The 26,989-nt window shown below is 61.5% G+C and overlaps 2 protein-coding genes across 2 annotated transcripts; one reads left to right on the top strand and one right to left on the bottom strand.

The window, feature by feature from the left end:
* The first annotated feature begins 1,265 nt into the window (after positions 1 to 1,265).
* On the top strand, positions 1,266 to 9,219 carry CFAP73 (cilia and flagella associated protein 73). Its single transcript, XM_053280369.1, has 7 exons — positions 1,266 to 1,454; positions 2,841 to 2,946; positions 4,246 to 4,350; positions 5,317 to 5,517; positions 5,940 to 6,161; positions 7,650 to 7,808; positions 8,426 to 9,219. The coding sequence occupies exons 1-7, from the start codon at positions 1,396 to 1,398 to the stop codon at positions 8,552 to 8,554; spliced, it is 981 nt and encodes a 326-aa protein (XP_053136344.1). The 5' UTR covers positions 1,266 to 1,395; the 3' UTR covers positions 8,555 to 9,219.
* Positions 9,190 to 26,606, bottom strand: DDX54 (DEAD-box helicase 54). The gene is made up of 20 exons (XM_053280362.1): positions 26,526 to 26,606; positions 24,559 to 24,685; positions 23,999 to 24,069; positions 23,156 to 23,344; positions 22,289 to 22,338; positions 21,991 to 22,032; positions 21,229 to 21,324; positions 20,877 to 20,998; positions 20,320 to 20,381; positions 19,169 to 19,300; positions 17,723 to 17,933; positions 16,997 to 17,131; positions 15,495 to 15,716; positions 13,895 to 13,968; positions 12,991 to 13,191; positions 11,555 to 11,703; positions 11,331 to 11,444; positions 11,024 to 11,128; positions 10,255 to 10,352; positions 9,190 to 9,520 (listed from the first exon to the last, which is right to left on the bottom strand). The coding sequence occupies exons 1-20, from the start codon at positions 26,604 to 26,606 to the stop codon at positions 9,273 to 9,275; spliced, it is 2,529 nt and encodes an 842-aa protein (XP_053136337.1). The 3' UTR covers positions 9,190 to 9,272.
* Between the last annotated feature and the right edge of the window lie 383 nt (positions 26,607 to 26,989).

Here is a 26,989-nt window from a genome sequence, read left to right as displayed (position 1 = left end):
GGGGCCGCAGCCTACCCCAGGGGCTCTCACACCCGGGTCCCCAGATGTCGCTGGACTACAAACTCCATCACCCCACCCCCCGCAGGGTTCCCTAGCCCCACCGGAGTCCAGCCCGCTGGCCGTGCAGTCTTCCACACCTCACCTCTGCAGGCATCTGTGCTCTGTGGCTTCATCAAGAGAGGCGCAATTGGGCTGCTGATCCTGCTAGCTCATTCGGCTGTCCTCCTGCTAACTGAACAGAAGAGGCACCTTGTAAGGTGGCGATTCTCTTGATTGAGCAGGGGGAGAGCAACTGGCCCTCTCCATCCCCAGCACAGCATCCCTCCAGAGGCTGCTGCTGGTGCCTGGTGTCTGCCTTGTGTTTCTTTCTTAGATGGTGAGCCCTTTGGGGACAGGGAGCCATTTTTATTTTTATGTATTTATGTCGATGTAAGCCGGGAACTTTTGATGCCACGTGGCAGACAAATCTTGGCCACAGATGTCATTCCCAGCTGCTGAACTGTTGCTGTGCAAGGCTCAGGCAGAAGCTTCTCACCTGCATGGACAAACCCCACAGCCGGGGCTGTCTGTATAACCCAGCGACAAACAGCACGACCCACGGGGGGGCTGGATCAAGGCGGTTGAGTCAATGGCGCCACCATCAGCTCGCTCGGCTGCAGACAAGGCTGTCTCCAAGCAACGGGTTCCTGCGCTTGCCTTCTGCTCCGAGGAGGGGGAGGCCCTTTTGTTGGCGAGCAGGCGGCCAATTGCTGTAGGACCCCACGGATGGGTCTCCAAGCAGCGGCTGCCTGCACGGGGGCGGCCTTGGCTCCTGGGTGGGGGCGGGGAGCCGCTTCCAGCAAGCCACCCCCGCCAGCTCCAGGCTGGCTCCCTAAGTGTGCGACCTTCTTCTTCTCCTCCTCCTCCTCCTCCATCACTGGGTCTGCCTTTGGGGTTAGTCGTGGCCCAGGCACTGAGTGGCCGACCTAGCGGGGTTGTTGTGAGGATGATCAAACAGGGCGGCGGGGGCCGGGCGAGGCAGGCAGGCAGGCTCCGGGGAACGAGGAGCCTGCAGTGCAAGCTGTCAGTCAAGGGAGCTTGATGCCGCTGGACCTGGGGAGCGGCACCCGCCCCCCCAGCCCGCTCGCCGCCGCCTCCTCCTCTTCCTGCTCGGGTAGCAGCAGCGCAACCCGGCGGACGCGCCCCCAGCCGGGAGGACGCGTGGCCATGGCAACAGTGGAACGTTGTGCTGCCCGTCTCCTGGGCAACGGGCAGGCGGGGCGGGGCGGGGCGCGCGCTCCGCGAGGGTTTCCCAGGCAGCTGCTGCTGCCGCCTGCGGTGGGGGCCGGTCGGGGCCGGGCTCAGGCAGGGGAGCTGCTCGCGGCGCTGCCAGGGAGTGGGGAGAAGAAGAAGGAGATGGCTGAGGATCTGGAGGAGAGAGTGCGCGCCGCTTTCCGGGACAAACTGCTGTTGGTGTAAGGTGGCGGGGCGGGGCGGGGCGGGGGGAAGAAGCTGGCCATTCGTCAGGTAGAGCTGCGCGGAACCACGCAGCCCTACCCGACGAACGGCCGGCCTGCAGGCAGCGCGGCTCTCGGGTGGGGCGGGAGGGAGGGAGAGGAGCAACCTTGGGCGCCCCCCCCGGCTCCTTAGGAGGAGCAGAAAGGGACCACACAGGCGAGTGCAAACTGGGAATGGATTGGGTTGGCCTAGACCTCGCACGAGGCCCCTGAATGCGTTTTAAAGGCTTCTTGCTCTAGTGCTTACTTGTTTGCTCAGAAGTCAGTCCCGGGGGGGTTCATTGGATGCACCCTTCGGTTGCAAGCCTGGGGGCGGGGGGGGGGCGGGAATCTCTGCATCTATCAAGCTGCCACTGAGCTCAGTACAGTCTTACCTACACTGATTGGCAGCAGCTCTCCAGTTTCCCTGCCCGGAGATGCTGTCAGCCAAGGATGGCAGCACCTGGGACCTGAGTTGTGGGGACTCCTGCAGAAGCTGTGAAGCTGCCTCATTGCACTCCGTTCCGCCTTCTGGCTGGCCCCAGGCAGCTCTCCTCTCCAGGGCTTGGGAGAGTCGTAGTCCTCCTAGTCTTCCTACCTGGAAATGTGGAGGGCGTTTGTGTTGGGAGGGCTACCAGCGTCCGATCTGTGGGGTGGCACAAGGGCAGGTCCAAGTCATGGCTCCGAGGCTGTGATCACCCAAGTCGTCGTCGTCTTCAGACATGATGCCGTCCGGGTTGACAGGCGTCTGGACATTATTATTATTAATAATAATTCAGTTTCTATACCGCCCTTCCAAAAATGGCTCATGTCGCTGTGTGAGGGTTGGGCCTGCATTCCTTTTAGGGCAGGGGCCCTTTCCAAGGCAAGGGACAGGCAGGACGTGGACAGCAGCTGGACACATGTTCCAGGTCATGTGTGAATGACCCAGTGTCCACTGCACACGGATTATAGGGGCATTGGATGTCGTGTGTCAACAGGGCTGTCATGGAAGCCAGACCCCTGAGCAGAGTCACAGCCCTGGCTGAAGAATGCAGTAAATCCTGGCCAACTAGTCACCTGAGCTTTCCTTGGCCGAGGGCCTCTGCATCCTGGCCAGGGAGGTGCGATCCATCCTCCCCACTGAGCTCAGGAAGGCTTGCTTCTGAGTGAACACCCATCAGTGGCCCAATAGTGTCCCACTGTGGAAGGGCTGGTCCCCGAATGGCCGGGATCGTCTCCCTCTCCCCCACCCCACACTTTGCCGGGTGCCTCATTGCCCTGCAGCCGGCTGCATGCCATGGACGCTGGGGGTGGTGAGCAAAGGCCTTTGCCCCACGGTGGGAGTGTGACCCCTGCCTGCCTGCCTGTTTCTCTGTGTGCCAGGGAAGCCCCAGAAAGAGAGGGCAGCTTTTTGCCGGCTGCCTGCTGCCTGCTGGAGAAGCGGAGAGAGCTGGCTGAAGTGGAGCAGGCCCTCCTGGCCCAGAAGGAGGTAATGGCGGCGGCGGCGGCTGTGGGGCTGAGCAGACGTGCAGCAGAGCTCCCCCCCCCCCCACTGCAGCACCTGAGAATGTGCTTCTTCCTGCCTTGTCAGATGATCTCCTTCCTGCCTTGGCCAAGGCACCACCTGGGCCTCTGCCCGGATGGCAAGGAGGCAACCTAGGGCTGGTTGCCTCCTTGCTCGCCTCCCCTCGGGGCATGCAGGACTCCCCCAACACACCACTGTGAAGAGCTCATCTGCAAGTTCTCCAGGAGAGGAGCTGACTCACCCTCCACACACTCCCCCAGGCTCCTGGCTTCCTTCCCAGTGTGAATTCACACTCTGTTCAGAGGCTCCAGGACGAAAGAGCTCCCACTTTCCTGGCAAATGGGAGAAAGCGTGGGCTATTCTTGGGAAGGAAGAGCCAGCCAGCAGGTGGCGCTGTGGAAATTGTGCAAGGTTCCTGCTGAGGGTCTGACCAGTGCATGGAATCCCCCTGGGGAAGAAGCTGGAAGCCCCCCCCCCCCGCCCCCATGTGAATAAGCTCTCCTTTAGAGCTTGCACATGGTGCATTCTGCTGCTGTCTGGAAGGACCCTTGGTCTGCGGGAAAGCTGATGGATTTGCTCTCTGGTGCCACTTCTGCTCAGAGCTGCCCAGGGTGGGGTGGCGGTGGGGGTGTGTGTGTCATCATACACATTTGAGAATCAAGGTGCTGTTGGGGTCAGGCACTGGCCAAGGGCCCACGTGGGGTGCAGCTGCTTCCTCTCCCCAAGAATGAAGGTGCCAGGGGTCTCTGGGATGAACCCCCACTCCTGTTGCCTGGGGTGTGGTGTGGTGGGGTCTAGCAGCAGCAGCTCCTCTGACATGACTGCTCCCCCCATTCCAGGGAGGGCTGCTACTGCTGCATCTCCCCCCCCAACTCCATGCACTGAGGGGGAGGTGGGAAGGAGCTGTCCTGCCCCCAATGGGCCCCCTCCTCACCGTTCAGCAGTTAGCTGCACTTGCCTGCCTAGGCATGGTGCACCTGGCGATATGGTGCTTAGGAGGTTGCCCTATGGCCAGAAAAAAACAACCTCCCTGCTCTTATGCCTTTAGCCTTAGCTTGATGAGACAGAAGCATGATGATCACCTTCTCGTGCTGGATGCTAAAGGCATAGCCACAGTGGCAGGCAGGGAAGTTGGCATCCACAAAGGCAAAAGAAACGTGTCTTCCTCCCCCTGCCCCTTTGTCAAAGGCTCTGTGTGTGTGGGGGGGGGTGATGCACCTCTCCTCCCAGCCCCCCAATGGATGTTCCTCCCCCCCCCGGCAGGAGTTTCAGATGAAGATGGAAACCCTGCAGCAAAGTCGCCAGCAGCTAAAGCACAAGGAGGAGCAGCTGAAGGAGGCCATCCTGAAGTTTGACAAGTTTCTGAAGGTCGGGGGCGGGGCAGGGTGGTTAGAAGTGTGTGTGGCGGGGGTGTGTGTGTTGTTTGCCAGTGTGAAGCCCTGAAAACCAGAGTGAAACTAGGCTAACACATGTGAATGCATAATTTATTAAATGAGTGTAATACATTCAGGGCTGCCCTTAGGGCGGGGCAAATAGGGCGACCGCCCCGGGCCCTACTCTTTCAACCCCCGTTAGAATTAATTGGAAGGGGGTCCCACAGTGGCTGATTTGCCCCAGGCCCCGCCCAGGCTCTCGAAGGACAGCCCTGAACACATCTGTGAGCAGAGGCGCTCTAACCCCTGGACTTGGGGGGCGAAGTCCGGGGCCTCCGTCCACACCCCCTGGGGGCTCCCAAATCCTCTTCAGTCTGCCCTGGGTGGTGTGGTTGCTGTTGGCCTGCACTGCGTCAGGTGGCTGGATGTGATTTTGACCTGTGCTGGGTGTTTTAGAGACAGAGCAGGGAGTGGGAAAAGAAATATGTGGGGAGGGGATATGTTGGGTTGTGTGTTGAAAGTTTCTGCTCATGCCTGTTTGCATAAATAGACCAATTTGATATTCCTACATTCTTGTGAGTTCAGTTTGGGCCCTGAAGAACCCATGTGTTAAAAATTGTGTGTGTGTGTGTGTGTGTGTGTGTGTGTGTGTGTGTAGGAGGAGGATGCTTAACTTGCAAGGAGGGGAGACGGGCCAGTCATGTCTCTCTCAGCCTAGCCTACCTCACAGGGTTGTTGTGAGGATCTACATCATAGCCATGTACACCGCTCTGGGCCCCTTGGAGGAAGAGTGAGCTATAAAGGTGTGGCTGGACTACAGCTCCCATCATCCCCAGCCACAGCAGGTCCTGGCCGGTGCAGCTGGGGATGATGGGAGTGGTAGTCCATCATCTCCCTGCAGGGAGCTGCATGTGTGTTTGGGCTGTGAAATGGGCGTGGCCACAACCCCCCTCTTTGCCAGGAGAACGACGCCAAGCGGAGGCGGGCGCTGAAGAAGGCAGGTGAGGAGCAGCAGCAAGTGGCCCAGAGGGGGGCCGAAGCCGAGCAGCTCCGGCAGGAAGTGGCCCGGCTGCTCGTGGTCAAGGAGCAGCTGCAGCAGCGCCTGGAGGCCCATAAGGTCTTCCCCCAATATCTGCAGAAGGTTCTGGAAAAGACGGAGCAGGTGACAAGGCAGCGGGGGGGGGGAGCCCAAGCAAAAGAGACCCCAGTGCCAGGTGAAGGAGCAGCAGCAGCCGGCCAGGCTGAGCTCTTGAACCACGATGCCACACTGGAACATAGGAAGCTGCCATATGCTGAGTCAGACCCTTGGTCCATCTAGCTCAGTATTGTCTACCCAGACTGGCAGCGGCTTCTCCAAGGCTGCAGGCAGGAGTCTCTCTCAGCCCTGTCTTGGAGATGCTGCCAGGGAGGGCACTTGGGACCTTCTGCTCTTCCCAGAGCAGCCCCATCCCCTAAGATGGGAATATCTTGCAGTGCTCAACCATGGAGTCTCCCATCCAAATGCAAACCAGGGTGGGCCCTGCTTAGCAAAGGGGACCATCCCAGCCCCTCCCACTGTTGTTGACTCTGGCTCCCTCCCTCCAGTTCCAGGAAATCCCAGAGCTGATTGGCCGGTTCCAGACCCTGCTGGCTACCCAGGCCGCCTTGGTCCAAAGGGAGCTTGCCGGCCGCGAAGCCCTGGAGGAGGAGCAAGCCCGTCTCCAGCAGTTTGTGGAGCAGAGCAGCAACCGGATCTTGGAGCAGAACAACCGGGTGGCTGAACTGCAGGCCCAGCTGGAGCAGGCCCACGCCCGGGTGCTGGAGGGGGTGAGGAGGTGGCGGGGGCAGCACCCTGTAGCTCTCTCTCTGGCCCAGAGGGGGCCGGGCGGGGGGGGCATGCCTGGCCCTGGGGCTGAGAGGGAGCCCCCCCCCCCGAGGAGCTCTGTGGAAGCTGGAGGCAGCTGCCAGCCGGAGCCTGGGCCAGGAGTGCCTGGAGGCCTCCACGGGGCAGACCCTGATGGCACACTCCCTCCTCCTTCATGCTGGAACGCTGGCTTTTGTGCCTAATGCCTTCTGGCTTGGCTAGTGGGGGGAGCGGCCAGGACCCTGGACAATCACAGTCTTCTTAGACTTATGCCTTTCTTTCCTGTCTGTCCCACCGGCCTGCAAAGGCTCTAGAAAGAGGCTTGTGAACAGCCCTGGGCTGCGGCTTCTGAGGGCGAAGACCTTGGCCGGAAGGACGGCAGCCGGATTCGCCCCCCACTGCCGCCACCTCCTGGCCTCCCTCCGAACTGCAGCCGCCCCCCAGCTGGGACTCAAGGGCCCGGCTGGGGTGCAGAATCATGTGCCACCCCCAGAGGGAGGCCCTGAGAGGCCATGCAGCAGCGCATGGGGCCGAGGGAGCCCCACCGCTGGAGACTGCAGCGGGTTGGATGTTTGTCCTGTGGCCGGTGGTGACCCTAGAATTTCGGGGCCTGACTGAAAAGGGACAACCCTGCCCTCTCACTGCCCATGCAAACGTTCAAGAACTGGCCACGTCCCACCCCTTTCGCCGATCAGAGCACATTCAAACAGACGCCTTCCGTAAAGAACCTTTCTATTCCACCAAAGGCTTTCCCCACACTCCGATGTTTCACTCTACCTGTTAAATGAGCCAGACCCCAGCGGCAGCATGAATGTTGCAGCCTTCTTGTGGATGTGCTGGTTCTTGCAGAAGCGCCTCCATGGGTGCAGAGCCTGGGCTGGCAGCAGCTCTGGAGACCCCCGAGGGCAAGGGCTGGTCGGCCTTAGCCAAGCCAGAGAGACAGGAATGAGGTCCCTTAGAAGTGGGTCCCGTTTTTGCAGGCTGGGGTTCAAGGGGGCTGCTGAGCATTAACCCTAGTCGTCGGCATTTGGGGGAAGCACTGCCCCTTGCATCAGGCCGGAATGCAGCTATCCAAGGCTTGAGAAAGCTGCACTTGTTGAATTTCTGCCCGGACGCCTCCTCCCCCAGCTCGGCGTTGAGCTGAAAGACCAAGGCAGAGTGTGGCTGCACAGAGCCCGGCTTGTGCAGCCAGCATAGTATGAGACGGTGCAAAGTCTTCACGGCTTATATTCTGTGGAAGTCACGGTGGGCACCCTAAGGGGCAATGCCCATGGTTTAGAGCACAGATGGCAAAAGGCGCCTTGCGTCTCAGGTGGGGGTTACGGGGGGGGGTGCAACACAGCACCTGCAGGTCCATGCAAAGGGCAACATGGCCGCCGCCGCCCCCATCCGGTAAAGTGGGGCAGTGTTGCTCTGCCTGGCCCTCCATCTCGTGCCCCCCCCCCCGGCAGGACTCCAGCTGGACGGGCATCCAGAACACAGCAGCCAGGAACACGCTGGAGCTTGGCCAGATCAAGCTGGCCGCCCTGAACCTCTACCAGATGGTGGCCAAGCACAGGCCCCTGCCAGCCAACGTGCCGCTGGAGGAAACGGAAGCCCAGCTGGATGCGGTGAGTGGCGGTGGGGGGGGGGAGGCGGGGCGGGCAACCCTGAGGCAGTGGGAGCGATGTCTGGGGCCGGGCCCCACTTGCCTTCCGGACAGACCAGCTGCAGGCTGGGTTGCAAAGGGGCACCTTCCTCTCCTTGGCCCAATCCATTCTCAAAGGGGAGCATTCAAAGGGCTGAAGACCCTCCTCCTCCTCTGCGCACAAGGCAGCCCCAGGAGAGGAGCCACAGAGCGGGGCACTCCCTGGCCAAGGGTGCTGCTCCCCTGCCCCTTTCCGGGAAGGGCCCCTTTCCCTGCCTCCTCTCCTCCTGCACACTCTGGGTGGGGTGGGGGGGGGGCTTGTGCCCTCACCAGGTCAGGTTGCAGGGAGGCAGCCAAGCCTCGTTGAGGGGACTTCCCTGGTTGGCAGAGGAGGTGGCGATGCAGGGAGGGATCCGTGATGGGGGCACCACATGGCAAGACGCCTGCCTGCCTTTCGTGGCCCCCCGGGGGTCTCAGGCAGTCTCCCATCCAGGGACTGACCAGGCCCAGGCCTGCTTAGCTCCAGCCAGGCGCCTCGGCCCTGTTCCTTCCGCTCCTCCCACACTCCGGGGCCTCACCCGAACCCTCTCCCAACTCCAGGTCCAGCTCTGCATGCAGGACTTAGCCGAGATCCTGGCTGACTTCCGCCGCCGGGAGACGCTGCCCGCCCCTGCCCGGCCTGAGCCAACGACGGCCCCCCGGCCTGCCCCCCGGCTGGAGCCCGGCTAGCCCCGTCCACATCGGCTGCTCCCACAACTTTTGCGAGGAGCTCAGGAGGCAACGGCCACTGCTCCACGAGGGTGGCAGAAGGAGCGGCATTTGTGGGCCAACGGAGTCAGGGAGCAGGGCGGCAGCAATTCTGTGGAGGCAGAGGAAGCCCAAGGTGGTCTCATCACTTGGCATTCTCTTGCCTTTCAGACTGCAAGCTCATCAGGGCAGAGACCTGTCCTCAGCATAAGCATTTCAGTCCCCCTTGGCAGCCAGAGCTGTGGTCTGGAGAAGGCAGCCCCTAGCATAAATTGGCGTTTTGCCCACGGGCTCCGATGACAGCCCCCGGCTCTAACCCCCTCTCTGCCTGAGCAGCCGAACGCCGACCAGACTCGCTCCCAGCTCCTCCTGCATTGGACTTCTCATGGGCCTCCGACTGCAGCCACTCTCTGGGCTCCAGGGAGTGGCGGTGGCCCCCAGGCGCCTGCCCCCACACCCCTCTTCTGACCCAGGGACCTCCCTCTTCACAGTCTCCAACGGCTTTGCCTGGGACGATTCCATCTGCCTAGCACGTAGTGGCCAGCACCTGTGCTACCAAGAGCCGGGCATCTGCTGGAGGTTTCCAGACAGACGCGCCGTTTCGGATTCCCCCGCAGTAAGAAATAAACGTGTCACCGTTTAATGTTTTCCTCGAGACGCAGAGTTTATACAGGAAGGACGGGGGGTGTGTGTGCGCGCCCTACATCCTCTTGCGCATCTTGCCCTTCTTGGCGGCCCCGCGCCCGAAAGCCGAGCGGCGCAGCTCCTGGACGCGCCTGCGGTTCTGGGCCTTCTGGCGCTTGAGGCCTCCGCCCTGCAGGAAGCGCTGCTTGGCCGCCAGCTTCCGCTGCTTCAGGATCTGCTGCTTGGACTTCAGCTCGGAGCGGACCCTGCCCTGCTGGGGGCGAGGGGGGGGCCCTCGGGGGGAGGACGAGGCGGGGCGGCCACCTGGGGGGAAGCAGAGCCGCGTGACCAGAGCGGCCGGCTCCCCCCTGGCCCAGCCCCCGGAGACGGCGGCAGGGCCGAATTCTGGCGCAGCTGAGCTCGAGGATCCCCCCTCGCCAGCCCTCACGGTGGGAAAGGGGCAGCGGATGCAGGGGGGCTTGGCCTGCAGGGGGGGCTCGGCCTGCAGGGGGGTCACTGTCTGCCCTGCCTTGGTGCTGCTGCTGCTGCTGAGGAAAGGGCCGGGCACGTGGCATTCGCTATAGGTTTTTTTAGGAGACCGGAGCCCAGTCCAGCGAGAGCTCCTCTCCTAGTCTCTCCTTGTCCTCATTCGCTCTCCTCTCCCGGGTCCCTTTCCCCCTCATGCGCCCCCCCACCCCACAACCCCCCCAGTCACAAGTCATACGGAAGGCATGCACAGCCATCCATGCGCATGCACAGCATGGGGAGAGGAGACGGCGGTGGAGGGCCCCCTCCCCGCCGCTGCTCCTGCTCCAGCTGCCCCCCTCCCGGGCCATGTGGCAGGCCACTCCCTTGGGCCCTCCCCCCAGACCCCTGGCAGCAACACCCTGAGAACAAGCCCCCCCGCCCCGCCGAGAGCCAGCAGCCTCTGCCAGCAGCCTCCAGAAAGGGAGGGGTTTTCCCAAATGCTTTTCCTGGGTGTGTGAGATCAGTTGGGGGGGGGCGCACCCCAATGGAGCCCCTCACTGGCAGCGGCAGCAGCAGCAGCACGCACTCACCTCTGCTTTTCGGCTTCTTCCCGGCTCGGCGCTCCCCTTCGGCCTCCGAGTCGGAATCCTGCTCGTCAATCTTGTTCCTCTTCCGCCACTTCTCATAGCTGGGGCAGCGCGTTCAGGAAGCCCAACAGGCTCACCCCCCCCCACTGAAGGCATCGCTGCCCCCCCACGGCAGGCCAAGAGCAGGCAGAACAGGCGGCCTCGGGGGCAGCGGAGACCGGGCGGGGCCAGGGCCCCTTGGAGGATCCCCCCCTCCCCGAGGCCGCGTCTGCCGGGCGTTGCTGGTGGGGAGAGGGGGAAGCAGGAGCAGCCGCGGGCGATGTGGGGAGGGCCCCCAGTGGCCTCAGTGGCTCTCCCGTGGGCTTGGATGGCGGTCCGTGGAGGGCAGCCACACGGAAGCCCCAGCTCAGAAATGCTGCTGGCATGCCCAGGGCAAGAGGGCCACCCATAAGGGGCCTCCTTGTGGGCTTGCCAGAAGCCTCAGCGTGACCACTGGGGGGGCCGGGATGGGGGGACCCGCCTTGGCTCGCCTTAAGTGCTTGCCGATTCCTCACCTAACCGGGGGCCTTGGAGGACGGGAGTCCTAGCCTCCCCTCCCCCATACTAAGGGCCCCACCCATGTTCACGGGACACTAGCATCCAGTAGCACAGAGTTCCACAGGCTCCTGCTACGAAGAACCCCCTCTTCATGGCCCTGGAGAGCTTGCCAGCGGGAAGCCCTCCTTGCCCCCCGCCCGATCTCCCCCCGCTTCTTCCACAGCTGGAAAGATACAGGTTGCTCTTGTAGGAGCTGTTGATGTAGGCGCCGCTCTCCGTCCGGATCTTCTTCTTGTCCTCCTGGCCTGTCTGGCCCACAAACCGCTTCCTCTTCCGGTCCCTGCAGCGCGGCAAGAGGCCGGCAGGGTTGGAGCAACCGCGGGGCGGGGCGGGGGAGAGGCGCAACCCTTTGGGAGTCCGGGGCCTGCTGGCGGAGGGGTCTGCCCACGGCTCCGAGTCCTAGAGGCCGGCTAGAGGCCGGCTCCTTGCGGAGTGCTGCAGAGGAGACCCTCGTCGCCCCCCCGCCCCCCCCGGGCACTCACCACTTCAGGAGCTTCTTGCTCTTGTTCAGGTTCTGGTTCTCATCGCCCAGCAGGTCCAGGACGGCCCCCGAGGCCTGCTGCTCAAAGGCGCTGCCCTCCCCGCCGACACACAGCCTGGCGACGCAGAGAGAGAGCGAGAGAGCGAGGGGGCCCCCGCCGGGGTCAGGAGCAGCTCCGCCTGAGGAGACCGAGCCCCCCCGCCCCCGCCCGAGCCCCCCACCTACCCCCGCTCGCTGTCGAAGTCTTTGGGCCGGTAAGGGACGTAGAACTCCTCGTCCCGCTGGGTGGGCTGCGTCCGCTTCTTCCCGCTGCCTCTTCCCGCCGCCGGCAACGGCTGCTTCCGTCTCCCTCCCACCACGCTGGAGAAGACATCCTGGGGCAGAAGCGTCAGGCAAGTGAGCAACCGTCCCCCAGCAGGAAAGCCCGCCCGCCTGCCCGCCCAGACCCACAGGGCCCTTCGGCAGGACGGTCTTCCCTGGGCGGCCGAGAGGGTCCCTCCTGGGAGGTCTGTCTGTCCGCGGAGGAGGCGGCAGCGGCTGCAGTCCTCCAGACGCAGCACAAGAGGGGCAACGTCTGCGCCCCGAGTTTCCGCATTAGATGTAGTGACGGGATGTGTCGGAAAGAAAATAAAGGTGCTGGTGAGGGCTTGTATTGACCAAATTCTGGAGAAGTGCAGAAGGGCCATTCATAAGATCAGAGGGAGCTGCCATCTACTGAGTCAGACCTTGGTCCATCTAGCTCAGTATTGTCTACCCAGACTGGCAGCGGCTTCTCCAAGGTTGCAGGCAGGAGTCTCTCTTTCGGCCCTATCTTGGAGATGCTGCCAGGGAGGGAACTGGGAACCTGGATGCTCTTCCCAGAGTAGCTCCATCACCCCCTGAGGGGAATAGCTTATAGTGCTCACACATCAGGTCTCCCACTCATATGCAACCAGGGCAGACCCTGCTTAGCTAAGGTTAGGCTTGCTACCACCAGACCATGCTTGCTACTACCTCTTTCCTGGGAGGTGGAGTGGGATAGAAAAAACTGGATGACAGCATTAAAAAACCAACAACCCCCCAGAAAGCCCCAAGTGGACAAAATCCGGAGTCACTGTCCCAGAGACACAGCTGAGCGTCTTTTTTGAGCAGCCCTTTCCCAAGTGAAAACTCTGTGCATTTCTGCCCAGTGTGGAAATCCTGTCAGTTTCCTCACAGTGGAACAACTTTGCAGTTCCTTCCTTCTGACACTCTCGACACATAATAAAACAGGCCGAGTCTTGGTTTATATTTTGCGTGCACGGTTTTGAGTCAGTCCAGCTACATCTAATTACTTTCCTCCATACATGGCACGTGTTGGCTTTTAACTGCATCTCTAGTCCTTGTAGACGGAGGGGAGGTCAGGAGAGACGCTGCTGCCTAGGATTTCAAGCCATCCCGGGGGCGGGAGGGGGGGCGCGATCTGTTTCCCGCATCGTTCTTTGACCCTGCCCCCCCCCCCCCCGAGCTGGCAGAAGCAAACTGGTGGGGAGTCAGACGCCCTCTGCCGATCTGGCTCAGCGGCATCGTCTCTGCAGGCTGCCGAATCCAGTTTTGTCCGACTGCAGAACTGGGCTACCTTGGAGCATTTCCCCAAGAGGCGTGCCCGGACCCCCCCCCCCCCCCGTGGCCCACCTCCTTACCTGGAGGGCCTCCTCCCTCTCCGCAGAGTCTTGCTGGGGGGCAGGTGGCAGCGCCAGGGCCCGGGCCTTCTCTGCCGCTGCGCAGCGCCTTTCCTGCTGCTTCCGCTGGTGCCGGTCGATGAGCTGCCGGTCGCGGCTGCGCTTGGTCCGCATGACGTCACTGGCCAGGGTCTTGCTGGTGGCATTGATTTCAAAGATGGTCTGGCAGGCGGAAGCGCAGCGGAGTCAGTGCTGGAAGCTCCCCTCCAGGCCCAGCCTCCGCCAAGGAGCCTTGGTGGCCAAGCAGAGAGGAGAAGAGCAGCTCCCGGGGGCAAGGCTGCTCTCTGCTGCCGCTGCTGGGCCCACCGGAGAACGGCCCTCTGCAGCCGCAGCAAGCGAGACAGAACGAGGCTCTGCCGGGGGGCCTCTGCCTCCCAGGCGAGCCTCCAGCAGCAGGCGCCGCCATCTGGCCAGCAAGGGGGTCGACCGGGCCCCTAGAGCGGGCCTGGCTTCCTCTCCTCTTGGCCCTCTGCGGCCTCCCTCCTTGCGTCCCCAGTTCAGGAGGTGGGAAGCCACCCTGCTTGGGGAGGGGCCCCTTTCTCGCCCTTGTCCAAGGCGGAGGACACTGCAGGGGGCCTGGGGGGGGGCACACCCTTGCCAAAGGCACAGAAACAGCTGGGCTTGGTCACAGGGGCAGAGAGGGCCACCCCACACCCCCGCCCCACAGCACGAGAGCAACGAGAAGAGGAAGGGGGCTTGGCCAGAGGCAGCGTGCAGAAGGTGCCGGGTTCCCTCCCTGGGAGAGACTCCTGCCCGAATCCTTGAAGAAGCCGCCCCTGCCGGCCAGTGCGGGCAATACTGAGCTCGAGGCACCGAGGGCCCGACTCCGCGGAAAGCAGCTTGCCGGGTTCTTTTGTTCACTGACCGCTTTGGAGCGATAGGTCTTGATGCTGTCCACAAATTTCAGGCGCTCCATCTCATCATCCTCAAAGCGCAAACCTTAAGAGAGAGAGACACAGAGCAAAACAGAATTGCTTTTGTTTGATTTCGACGCCACTTCTCGACCATCAGCTGACGGCATTTTAAAACCCAGTTTTGAGGACTTCCCAGGAGGCAGAGCAGGCAGGGACCCGAGACGCGGAGGTGTGTGGACAGGTATGGAGTGTGATGAAATAACTAAAACATTAATTAATATTGCATTGAAGACCTGGCGACCACAACACATTCGAGGCCAAACCAGAACAGCGAACAGAACATTTGGAGTCGCTTGGATACCACACACAGTCAACCTCTGCAGCAAGGCAGGGCAGTCAGACCATCCTTGACGCACGTTCAAGGACCACCCACTTTCCAAGGGGGCCAACTGGGGCATTTCCGTCAGAGCCTCTGATCTGAACCTGCGCCTTGAAATTAGGGGGCACATCTGGAACAGTGGCTGATGCAGAGACGCAGGGGAGCAGATCACCTGCTCGACCCATTTGCACAAAATCGGCACTGGGGGCCATTTCAGTTTAGAAACTAGAGGGGTCTAACCCCAACTGGCTTTTCCCCACAGAAGGGCAAATGCAATGCCGGAGTGACGCAGCCCGTTGCAGCACCTCGGGAGGCTCTGCACGTGCCGACCTGGGCTCAGGTGACACGTCATGTGCTAGCAAGCATGAACTGCCCTCTCTGCTAAGCAGGGTCTGCCCTGGTTTGCACCGGGGTGGGAGACGACATGTGTGAGCACTGCAAGATATCCCTCTTAGGTGGGAATGGGGCATGCAGAAGGTCCCAGGTTCCCTCCCTGGCAGCAGCATCTCCAAGAAAGGGCTGAGAGAGATTCCTGCCTGCAACCTGGGAGAAGCTGCTGCCAGTCTGTGAAGACAGTCCTGAGCTGGATAGACCAGTGGTCTGACTCAGAATACGGCAGCTTCCTATGTACTTTTAAGCAGATGCTCTCAAGTGGTTCAAGCAGCTGCCAGATCAAATGCCCGCCCTGCCCCCCGAACTGGGACTGTGGTAGGGGAGGGGGGGGAGGCTTTAGAGAGACTCCCCGCAGTCCTGATTTCCACTGCCCCACCCCCTGACCAGGCACACCAGTTCAGAAGGGGAAAAGCTCCAACTGGTGGCAAGGAACATCTTCACTCCCCTTGGCAAGTAATGCACATCGGGGGTGGGGTGGGGTGGGGTGGGGTGGGGGGGCATGCAAACACACATCTAGATGATCAGGACTCCAGCTGGGCAGATTCCTGCCACAATCCTGATTTGCAGGGGTCCAATCCAGTGGTTATTTAACTTTCAAGAAGCCAAGAACATCCAGAGAGGAAGGCACAGCCTGACCCTCACATGGAGCTCTGAGCCGATTCCTGTTGAGGCCGCCCAGCCAAAGCCTCCCAACCCCCCACCCTGCCCGGCTGAGAGAGACTCCTGCCTGTAACCTTGGAGTGGCCGCTGCCAGTCTGGGTGGGCAATACTGAGCGAGACGGACCCCGGGTCTGACTCAGTCGGCGGCAGCTGCCTAGGTTCTACCTCCCTGCACTCACTGAAGAGCGGGTGGATGCCCAGGAGGCCGAAGTCCATCTCTTTGGCCCTCTTGATGGACTCTGGCGAGGGGCCCGGCCGCGACTTCAGGTACTGCTTCTGGGCGTTGTCGGACACCCGGCGCAGCTCCCGCAGCTCCAGCGAGCGCTCGTGGCTGCTCTGCAGCAGGCTCTCCTCGTCGTCGATGACGCTCTGGGGGACGCGGCCAAAGACGCCGTCTGTGTCTGAAACGGGGAGGAGAGGAGAGGAGAGGAGGGAGTCATCTGGGCGGGCAGTCCAGGACGCCCAGCATCCGAGCCCAGGCCAGGGGAGGAAGACTCAGCCAGCCGGAGCCAGGAGCAGCGCCAGGCCCCGAGAGAAGAGCCACAGGCCCACCCCGGCAAGGCCGAGCGGGGCCCGGGGCCCTTTGCTGAAGGGGGCTGGGCAAGGTCACTGGGGGCAGGCGGGAGCCGGAGAGGTCTGCCGGCGGGCAGCGCGGAGGCATCGCTGCCCGCAGGGGCTCCGGCCGGCCTCCGGCTCCAGTCTGGGGCTGCCAGAGGCCCGTGTGGGCGGCGCACGGACTCCGCAGCTGGCCCGAGGGTGGCTCAATCTGCGGGAGGCTCTTCCGAGCAGCCGGGCCACGGAGGTCTGGGCCGCGGGAGCTGCTGGGGATGTGCCCCCCGGCCTCCACCGCCAGCCCCCACAAGGAAGGCTGAACTTTGTGCTCCGAACAGGCCGTGACAAGGGAGCGAGACGCAGGGCAGGGACCTCCGGGGACGAGGGGCAGCGCAACGCACAGGGGAGCCAGGCGCGATCGAGGGCCCGTGTGGGCCAACTGCGTCTCGGGGGCTCGGCTTCACCACCGAGTTCTGCTGCGCTGCGGTTGTGCCTTTCAAGTCCCCGTTACTCGCCACCTTGCAGGGTATCGACTGAAGGACAGGCATCCCGCCCTGTCCCTCCAGCAGCTGCTTAGCCCCAGAAAGCAGGACCGACAGGAGCCCAGCAGGCTTCACTGCAACGACAGGCTCCGCCATCATTCTGCCGGGGGTGGGCCAGCCGGAGACTCTCCAGCGGCTGCTGGGCTACAACTCCCATCATCCCCAACGTGGTGATTCTCTTGGTTGAGCAGGGGGAGAGCAACTGGCCCTCTCCATCCCCGGCACAGCGTCCCTCCAGTGGCTGCGGCTGGTATCTCTCTTATGTTTGTTTTTTAGACTCTGAGCCCTTTGGGGACAGGGGAGCCATCTTATTTGTTCATCATTTCTCTGTGTAAACCGCCCTGAGCCATTTCTGGAAGGGCGGTATAGAAACTGAACTAAACAACAGCAACAGCAACAACAACTCTGGCTCTGAAGCATGCTTTAGGTAACTCAGGGAAGGGAAGCGAGGAGAGAGATTTCGCGGGAGAATGGCCGATGTCTACATGACGCTCTCGACTGGGGTCAGACCACCCGGAGGTCCTTTGGGCGTTCTGCACCCTCGAGGCTTGGACGAGGGCCAGGCCAGAGCAGGCCGAGCGACTCACCTGCAGGCTTCTCATGCGGGCTGGCCAGGACCAGCGGGCGGCCCAGGAACAGGTGCAAGTCAAAGACGTAGGGGGCCTCGTCGGGGGCCACCAGGGAGAAGGCCGTGCCGCTCCTCCCGGCCCGGGCCACTCTGCCTGCGAGGCAGGAGAAAGGAAGAGGAGGGGGCAGCGTTCAGTGGCATCAGACAGGAAGCCGCTATCCCCCCCCCCCCCCCGCTCAAGCCGGGCCTCTGGAGGCGCTGCAGACGGCCTGGCTGCTTTTCCAGAGTCAGCCTGGTAGGAACGGACCCACGCCGCCAGATTCCCATGGGGCTCTTTATGGGGCACCTTACAGAGGACGGTTGTTTAGAGCAGGGCTACACAGCTTCCGGCCCCCAGGTAGGGATGGACTACAACCCCCATCATCCTCGGCTTTTGGCACCTGCCACCACAGAGCTAAGCTACAGGAGTCACACAGAGGCCCGCCTTCCTGCCCCATTTGGCCTGCCAGCCCACGGCCCAGATCCAGGGAGTTGCTCTGTCCCCTCGTCTCTGGGGGCCAAGCCCCCTTTGCCACCCAAACAGCAGTCTCCGGCGGGAACTAAGCAGTGCTCCTCGAACGGCCCTGGGACCGGGGCAGAGTCTCGGAGAGCGCGAGCAGACCGCGCTGGGCAGGATGAACCAGCCGCCAGCCGAAGTCCGCTTCGCAGGCCGAGCTGCGCAAGGCGCCAGACCTCAAGAACTCACCCACGCGGTGCAGGAAGAGCTTGGGCTTGGCCGGGAAGCTGTAGTTGATCACGTTGTCTAGCAGGGGGATGTCGATCCCGCGGGCAGCCAAGTCCGTGACAATCAGCACGGAGCACTTCCCGTGAATGAACTTGCCCACGTTGATCTTGCGAGCCGTCTGGTCCAGGGAGCTGTAGACGTGCGTGCAGTCCAGGCCCTGCGCCGTCAGGAGCTGCCGAGGCACCAGCACGGAAAGAAAGCGGGGTCAGTCTGCGCCCCCCCCACCCCCCCCCCCCGGGGCCATCAGCAAGCAGGAGCAGGTTGAGCTCTGCCCACGTCCCTCAGGCCTCCAGGGCCCCAGCACCGGACTGAGCCGGGAGCCTCCCGGTTTCTGAAGAAGCGGCGTAAGCAAGTTTCTAGCCCTCGTGGCTGGAAATAAGAAACTTTGGATTCTGCCGCTTTAGTCTGCTTGCAAATATTCCGTGTGAATATTTCACACGGCTCAAAGGTGTCGTTTGTGATGATGATGTCGCAATTCAAGCTGGCGGACATTTAAGGCTGAAGTGGGCTAACTTGTGAGGATGGTAATGATCAATTAAGATTATAGTGGAACCTAAGAAGCTGCCATAGACTGAGTCAGACCTTGGTCCATCTTGCTCAGTATTGTCTTCACAGACTGGCAGCGGCTTCTCCAAGGTTGCAGGCAGGAGTCTCTCTCAGCCCTATCTTGGAGATGCTGCCAGGGAAGGAATTGGAACCTTGATGCTCTTCCCAGAGCGGCTCCATCCCCTACTAAGGGGAATATCTTCCAGTGCTCTCACTTCTAGTCTCCCATTCATATGCAACCAGGGTGGACCCTGCTTAGCTCAGGGGACCAGTCCTGCTGGCTACCACAAGACCAGCTCTCTTCCTTGCAAAAGGGAAGTAGGCAGATTACTTCTTACCAGAACTAGTACTTTTTAAACACGGAATTCAAACGAGTTAGGTGAATGATGCATCTTCACATCATGAGATTTTAAGGCATTTTGAAAAGGAAAGTGTTTAGGTCACCAGGCCTCATTGGCAGCAAGTAAGGGGGTCAGTCTAAGTCTCAGCCAAGGGGGCCAAGCCTGGGACCCCACAGGTGTAGCTAGACTACCGCTCCAGCAGCCTGGGGCTGCCGGCTATCACTGCCACGGCGTTTCCCTGTGCAGACCCAGCCGGCCAGGCCCGTGAGCAGCCAGGCCAAGGGGGTGAGTGGCACACCAGGGCACGGCCTCTGGACCCAAGAGCAGCGCCAACATCCAAACAGAGCTACTGGCAACGGAGGGTGCAGATGACCAATGCGGTTCTGCCCAGGCCCGTAGGATTCCTTTCCGGCTGGGGAGGAGCCAAAAAACTTTGGGGAGGGAAAAGGAGAGCTTTGTGGGGGGGAGGGGAGCCCCCCCAGTCCCCCCCCAACCCCCTGCACCCCCAGCCCTCCCACACCTCCTTCAGGTACTCCGTGTGGTGCTTGGTGGCCACAAAGACGATGGTCTGGTCCTGGGGCCGGAGCACGGTCCTCAGCAGGTACAGCAGGGCGGCCGGCTTGTCATCCGCTCGCACGTGGTAGAAGGAGAGCTGGGGAGGAGCAGGAGTGGGGTGAGTGGCAGGCACTGGGCAGGACGCGTGTGGGTCACACAGGGGCCTGCCCGGACATACACACACTCACTCACTCACGCTGGCCGCAAGAGCCAAGCCAAGCCAGGAAGGACCCAGCCCTGCGGCCATTCTCAAGAGACACACGCAGGCCAGGCCAGTGGGGGCCCCGCGGGGGAGGAAGGCGCCAGGCCCCCCAAGGCTGCCTCCCCCAGAGCGGTCTCTTGGTCTCGCCACAAGGGGGCAGCACTTGCGGGGATCAAGAAGCAGGACAACGCAGAGGGAGGGAAGGAAGTCGTCACCTCCGGCGCTGTGCCATCCCTCCGGCTCCCTCAAGTGACCAGGGCCAAGGCAGAGGGCGGGCGGCTGGGGGCTTCTGCAACGCCCCCCCCCACCCCGTAAGTGGACCTGTCTTCTTAACAGCTTTTGCTGGGCACTGTGTGGTCACTTCCTGCCTACTTCCGACTTTCCTTTTCCTTAAAGCCAGCTCATGAGATCACCCGGGGGGGGGGGAGGAGAGGGAGGGAGCCCCATCCACTTGCAAGGGCTGGGCACAGAGGGGCACCTCAACCGCGCAGTCTGTGATGGCGTCAGCCACCCCGATTCGAGATGGGCGACCCGTCCACGCAGAGGCGCAAGCGGGCTCACTCGTGGACCGCCTAACTGGACCGGACCAAGTTCGGGACACCTCAGGGGCGCAGTTGGGATGTTGCCAGCCCCCTCAGTGGGTGAACATTTGAGGCGGAGGCCGGCTCCTTGTGAAGGTGGTCATTATTATCAGTTAAGAGCCTGGCAAGAGGAAAGCAGGCAGATCAGAACTTCTTGGTTTTAAGAAAAAACTGGGAGAGGGTGTACTTTTGGAAGCCCATCCCGGCCCTGCACCAGCCAGCTGAGCAGCCAGCCCTGCCCCGGACGGGAGAGCCCAAGGGGAGGCCTGCCACGCGCCACGCGCCACCCCTTCCCCGCCCCCCTGCGCCCCCCACCCCTCCAGGCTCTCCCACCTTGAGCTGCTCACTGAGCTTCGACTCCACATCCAGGCGAATCAGCACCGGCTCCGTCAGGCCTGAGGAGGAGGAGGAGGGAACGGGTGGGCCCTGGGCGCCCATGCCTGGCCCTTCAGCGCAGGCGGGGCAGAGCCAAAGGCAGAGGGGCAGGCCTCGAAGCTGCCCGCCAAGCGACAGGCGAGACCTTTCTGCAGCTGCCTGCAATCCGGCCCTGCAAGCAGAGGGGCCCCAGCACACAGCCGGCTTCCCCCGAGGAGCACAGGGGCATTCCGGGGGGGCGGGGAGAGAAGAAAGGGGCCGCCTGCCCAGCCGTGAGGCCTGGTTGAGCCCCAAGATGCCGCGTGGAAGGAAAGAGGCCCCAGCACCCCCACCACGCCTGGCCCCCCCGCCCTTGGGGCTCTTCTCTTCCCCCAAGTGCTGGTAGGGCCGGCCCAGTTTTAACACCACCGGCTGCAGCGGCTGCACAATGTGGCCCGCTCCCCCGCAAAGCATGTGCATGTGTGTGCGCACATGTGCATGAGAGCAGAATGCAAGAGCATTGCCCCCCCCCTTACCAGCTCGGGCGAACTCCACCAGGAGTTTGGGCAGGGTGGCCGAGAAGAGGACCGTCTGCCGGTTCTCTGGCAGCCTCGCGAGGATCTCCTGCAGCTGCTCTGCAAAGCCCATTTCAAAGAGCCTGGCGGGAGGGAAGCCGGGCCAAGGGGTCAGCAAACAGAAAGGGGGGGGGAGAGAGGGAGGGGGGGACAGGCAAGGGGACCCCCCCCGAGCAGGACTCAAGACCCACCAGCACGCCTCTCCCCAGCATCCACCTGGGCCGCACCAGCGCCAGAGGCCCGGAACAGCTGCTCAGCCCTGCGTCCCCACTCAGCGCCCAAGCCCTCCCAAAGGGCCAGCAGCCACACTGACCTGTCCGCCTCGTCAAACACCACGTACTCCACGCTCTGCAGCTTCAGCTTCATCTCCAGGGCCACGTGCACCAGGCGGCCCGGAGTGGCGATGATTCTGGGGGGAAGCAGAGGGAGAGGGCGGCCGTGAGCGGGCTCTTTCCCCACAGCTGTCTGCCTGGGGCGCAATCCGAACCCGGAGCAGGGAGGTGAGGAGGACCCAAAGCCCATCCATTGGGCTGCAGAGGCAAAGCCCTGAGCGATGCGGTGAGCCTGCAGCTGCCCACGCTGGTGGGAGCGGGGAGCGCCCCTCTCCAGGGATGGAGGCAGAGCCCAGGCGGGGCAGCCAGAGCGCCAAGGCCCTGAAGGGGAGACTTGGCAAGAGAGCCCTGGAAGATCTTCCCCTCCGCAGGGGATGGAGCCGCCGCTCTGGGAAGAGCATTGAGGTTCCCGGTCCCCTCCCTGGCAGCAGCATCTCCAACGAGAGAGGGCTGAGAGAGACTCCTGCCTGCAACCTGGGAGAAGCCGCTGCCAGTCTGGGTAGACAATCCTGAGCTGGATGGACTAGATGAGGGTCTGGCTCCGGATATGGCGGCTTCCGGTGTTCCTAAGGCTCAGCCTGCTGCCTCCCACTGGCCTCGCTCCTGGGCAAGCGGGACAGGAGGCCTGGCACGGGGAGGGCAGGGCAGGGCAGGGCTGGAGTGGCCAGAGGGAGGGGAGATGCTGCCCACAGACCGACCAGCAGGCCCAGCAGCCTCGGGGCGGGATTAGAGCTCAGACTCACATGTCCGGGTTTTCGTGCAGAGCTGCAAACTGGTCTTCCATCCTGGGGGAGAAAGTGGACGTTCGGGGTCAGCGAGACGTCGCTGGCACCCCTGGCCTTCCTCCAAGGACCCCCAGAGAGCTGCTGCCTCACCCCCGCGGCTTCTGGGCTATCCGAGGCACTGGGCTGGCCGCCATCCGAACCGGGAACCCCAGGCCACGGGGACCCCTGGCCAAATGCAGTGGGGCTCTTGGGCGACGGTGACTTCAGTGAGCCCTCAAGGGTGGGGCAGGCCAGGGGACCCCAACACGGGACTTACTTGTCTCCTCCCAGGATCAGGGCCGTTTTCAAGCCAGTGAACCGGCCCAGCTGCAAGAGCAGAGAGAGGAGACGTGAGTGGCGGGGCCTCCGGCAGGCTCTCGAACCTGCCTGGGACAAACTCCCGCCTCCCCGGGAAGCAGAGCGGAGGCAACGCAAAGAAAGCCACAGGCAGGCACCGGACCCCTCCACAGAGCCACGTCCAGGGAGGAGGCTGTCACTCTGGGGCAGGTCCCAGATTCGACCCCCAGCCACGTCTCCAGGTAGGGCTGGAAAGGACCCCTGCCTGGAAGTCTGGGGCGATGCTGCCAGTCAGGGTAGACAAGACTGAGCTAGGTGGGTCAACGGCCTGAATCACTCTAAGCCAACTCCACGTACGGACGTAGGAGATGTGAATTGTTTTAATAACTGTTTTGTCCTATTGCTTTTACTGTGTATTTCAATCTGCGTTGACTTTTAAATATTTTAAATTTTGTACACTGCCTAGAGAAGTACATATTAGGCGGCACAAAAACCATGATAAATAAATAAACCGCCTTGGGATTGTTTTTGATGAAAGGCGGTATATAAAATTTAACAACAACTACAACTATAAATTTTAGAAATTAAAAGGAGAATGAATGTTAAAAAACATTATCACTCAGGAGATCTCAGGCTGAGAGGACTACATCAGGTATTATTATATCACTACGTGCCACTTGCTTTACTCCTCACAAAGCCTTGTGGCGGTATGTTCCACATGCCAACAGCGGATCCCCCGCGATTCTACTGGCATGGCACGAGGACCAGCATGCCTGCCTCTGAGAGCAAGCCACGAAAGGCCTTTTGGGGCCCCTTTGGTCTCAGACCTGCTGCATCTCTGGCCTACCTCCTTGGTGAACTTGAGGGTCTGCAGCGCCAGCTCCCGGGTGGGGGACAGGATGAGGGCCCGGGCGCCTGTCTTGGCACTGGGCGCCTTCAGCTTCTCGAACATGGGGATGAGGAAACAGGCCGTCTTTCCACTGCCTGTCCTTGCCATGGCGACCACATCCTTGCCGTCCAGAATCACAGGGATCGTCTGCAAAAGAAGCCAGCCCCGCGTCAGCAGAGGCCAGGCCAGCCAGGCAGGGAGCCCCGTTTGCAAGCATGTGGCTCAGTCTTGGGTGGGGGGGGGGCCTGTCTCCAGTGCTTGCCAGAGGTCGTTGACTACATTTCCCAGCATTCCCAGCTGCAAGGGCCTTTGGCTGGGGATTAGGGGAGTTGTAGTCAACCACACCTCCTGTTGTAGTCAACAGCAATATAGAAATATTTCAAATAAACAAACACACATACATCTGGGAATCCCTGTTACAGGCGGTGACTCGATTGAGAGAAAAAACCCACCATGGATTAAATCTGCAAGCACTTGCTTATGAAAACATGTTCTCTCAATTGCAGGGATCTGTTGCAGTGGGCGCCGTCTCAGAAGAGGCCTGCCCCTTCTCTGGCCCACAAGAGAGGATGCCTCTTCCCCACCTGCAGCTTTTTAAGGGCAACTTAAAAAACAAAACCAACACATTCTCAAACCTGCCCTGCCCGATTCATCGGGGGCCTGTTTTGGGCGGCCAAACCTGTCTCTAACTGAATAAGCAAATGTTTTGGCCGAAGAGCCGCATTGACCGACGAAGAGGCCACGGTGGTCCCCATCCCGGTCACGGGGCGAAGCAGAGCCGCGGCGGTCTGAGGAGCTCACCTTCCTCTGGATGGGGGTGGGGATCTTGTATCCTTTCTTCATGATCCCTTTGAACACAGGATAGCCCAGGCCTGGGAGAGAAGGCAGTTCCGTGAGGGCCACCCCGGGGAGGCCCGGGGGCGGCACAGGACCCCCACCCCACAAAAGTCTGGACTTCTAGACAGAGAGTGAGCCGCACAGGGCTGGTCAGGCGCCAGGGAGCCTAGGAGCTGAGCCGTGGCGCCCAGATATTCAGAGGCAGAGGGGCTGAATCAGAGCTCCCTTTCTCCCAGGCAGCTCTGTCTGTTCCTGCTTGCAAAGAGGATAAAGAGAAGCCCACTCAGTCTCCCCCTCCATACTGCCTGCCCCTAAGTCCAGTAATTGTGCCGAGCGTCTATCGTGTGGCTCCCACATCCAAAGAAAACCTTATCAAGTCCTGGAGAACTTAGTATCATCCTGACACAATGGGGTGCCAGAGAAAACTTGGAGGCATGCCTGAAAACGCAGCCTGCCTGCAAACCCCAGGAGGACCCCCCCAGGAGGTACTAGATCGGCCAGCCCCCCAAACACCCCTTGCTCACCCATGGACTGGAATCCCCCTGACTTCTTCTTCTTCTTGTTCTGGGCCCGAACCATTTCCCGGAGATCTGGCTCGACATCCGAGGCGCAATCCGACGCGGGGAAGGCCGACACGGTCATCTCGTATTCCTTTGAACAAGGCAAAGAGATATGGAAGAGCACCATATGGGTCACGTTGTCCCTGGGCACGAGTTCAGAATCTTGACAGATGTGAACACTTCAGGGAACCAGCTCTTCTAAGATGCAGAGCCTTTATCCAAAACAATGTACTTTTCAGTCCTTGGCCTTAAAGGGATCTGAGTGCACATGAACACACACACAGAACCGCAAAAGCCGTTGTGTGATTGTTGTTGTGATTGCTTAATTGCTGTTTTATGATGTTTTAATTGCTAATTGTTGTTTTATAATTTTTGATTTAATTGTTAACTGATTTTTATGGTTTTGTTTTAATTGTGAGCCATTTTGGAAGGGCAGTATAAAAATCAAATAAATCAAATCAAATAAATAAAAGTCAAGCAATGATTTGCATGTGCAAACAAGGCCATCACAAATCTCACACCGGCAACTCCCGGCCCTCAAACTCAACTCACTTTATCAGAGTTAGTTCAACATTCAGATACCAGAAATCAAATGCTACACATGGACACGAGAGCCAGACACTGGTCTCTTTAGCATCGGAGATTTTGAGTGTCAAAATGACTAATTTTGGCACTTGCTCCCATACAGAGCCACGGGTGGGGTCAAACATGATGACCGCAGCGGTGTACAAGGATTGATGGCAAACAGGCCCACTGGGCTGGCATTTTGGCTACACTGCAGGGATGGCGGAAGCCTACTTAGAGCGTGGACTGGGCACTGCAGCATAGGAAGCTGGCGGAGTCTCTCCTGTGAGCTCCGACTTTCATCTCAGTCCCAAACCTGTCCCCTTTGGGGTCAGAGAGTGAGCTGGGAGGGCAGGGCAGTTGGTGGCCCAGCAAGCGCTCTCCCATGGCTCGTAGTCCAACTCCCACTAGGGTTGCCCACATTTCATGGCCAGAATGAGGGACACAATTGGGGGGGGGGCTGGCTGGCAGGAAGGTGTATGCACCGTGGTCATCGAGATCCCGAGTATCACTGACGTCTATGTAACTGAATTAGATGCTCTTGAATAAATGAGGGGCAAATGCTGTCCCTCTAGGGACCGACATTTCATCCCTGAAACGAGGGACACCCTGCGTCATGGGGGGCAGTTGGCAACCCTAACTCCCACCATTCCAGCTAGGGATGATGGGAGTTGTAGTCCAGCCACAGCGGGAGAACCGCCGCTTGGCCACCCCTGGGCAGGAGGGCCGAGGAGGAGGGAGAGACGCTGCCTGCGGGGCCCCTCCTGAAGGAGACCTGCCAGGCCAGGCGGGGTGGCTGCTGCTGGGGAAGAGCCATCCTGAGGAGTGGGGGGGGGGGCGGGGGGGCAGCACCCAACCGAGGAAGCGCAGCTGCCTCTGCTTCCCAGCTGCAGCTCGGGTGGCCGGCTTTACTGCACAGCTCTATTGACTATTTTTTACATTTCGTGTCCCGCTCTTCCTCCAAGGAGCCCAGAACAGACTATCGTTTCTCCTCACAACAACCCTGTGAGGCAGGTTAGGCCGAGAGAGAAGTGACTGGCCCAGAGTCACCCAGCAAGTCTCCTGGCTGAAGGAGGACTTGAACTCCGGTCTCCCCGGTCCAGCACTCCAACCACTGCACCGCTCTACCTGACGAATGGCCGGCAGCAGCCTGCAGGCAGCGCGGGAGAGAGAAGCGCCAGCAGCCACCCGCCGAGCTTCTGCCTGCCCGAGCTGCCCTGCGGCGGAGAGCGGCGGGACCCGCGCCCGTCCTCCCAGCCTCCCTCCGCCTCCTCGTGGCTGCCTCTGCCGGCAGCTCCATGCAGCCAGCCGGGGAGCCCCCGCCGCGCCTCCTTCAGGGCCCCTCCCTCCCTCCTGCCCCGGGGTACCTGCTGCTCCGGGTCCCGGTCCCGGTCCTTGCAGTGCCGCTGCTGCCTCCCCTTCCGCCGGGAGGCCTGCACGGGAGCCATGGCCGCGCCGGACCGGGTCCTCCAGCTGCTGCTGCTGCTCCGGGCCGAGGAGGAAGGAAGAGGCCGCCGCCGCCGCCACGCGGGGCCTGGGCCGAACCACAGCCGCCGCCGCCGAGAGGGGGCGCGCTCTCCACCTTCGCTCGGCTCTTCCAGGCTGCGCCGCCAGAGCGCTTCGCCCCCCCCCCCCGCCGCCCAGGAATGGTTTCTTCCAGCCCGGGTTTCCCCGCCCTCTGCATGCAAGGGACGCAGTCTCCATGGTGTTTCGTAGACACTTCGGGTAGGTTCCCTGTCGCAAGTGGGCGAGAAGCCTCCACGTGCGGGGCAAGCAGCTACTGGGGAATCCGTCCGTGTCAGTGACGAGGAGCAACTCGAGGGCTCTGGAG

Source organism: Hemicordylus capensis, chromosome 15 (assembly GCF_027244095.1).
Source record: "Hemicordylus capensis ecotype Gifberg chromosome 15, rHemCap1.1.pri, whole genome shotgun sequence".
NCBI classification, from domain to species: domain Eukaryota; kingdom Metazoa; phylum Chordata; class Lepidosauria; order Squamata; family Cordylidae; genus Hemicordylus; species Hemicordylus capensis.
The sequence above is the reverse complement of the archived record's forward strand: the minus strand, read 5'-3'. Positions and strand labels throughout refer to the sequence as shown.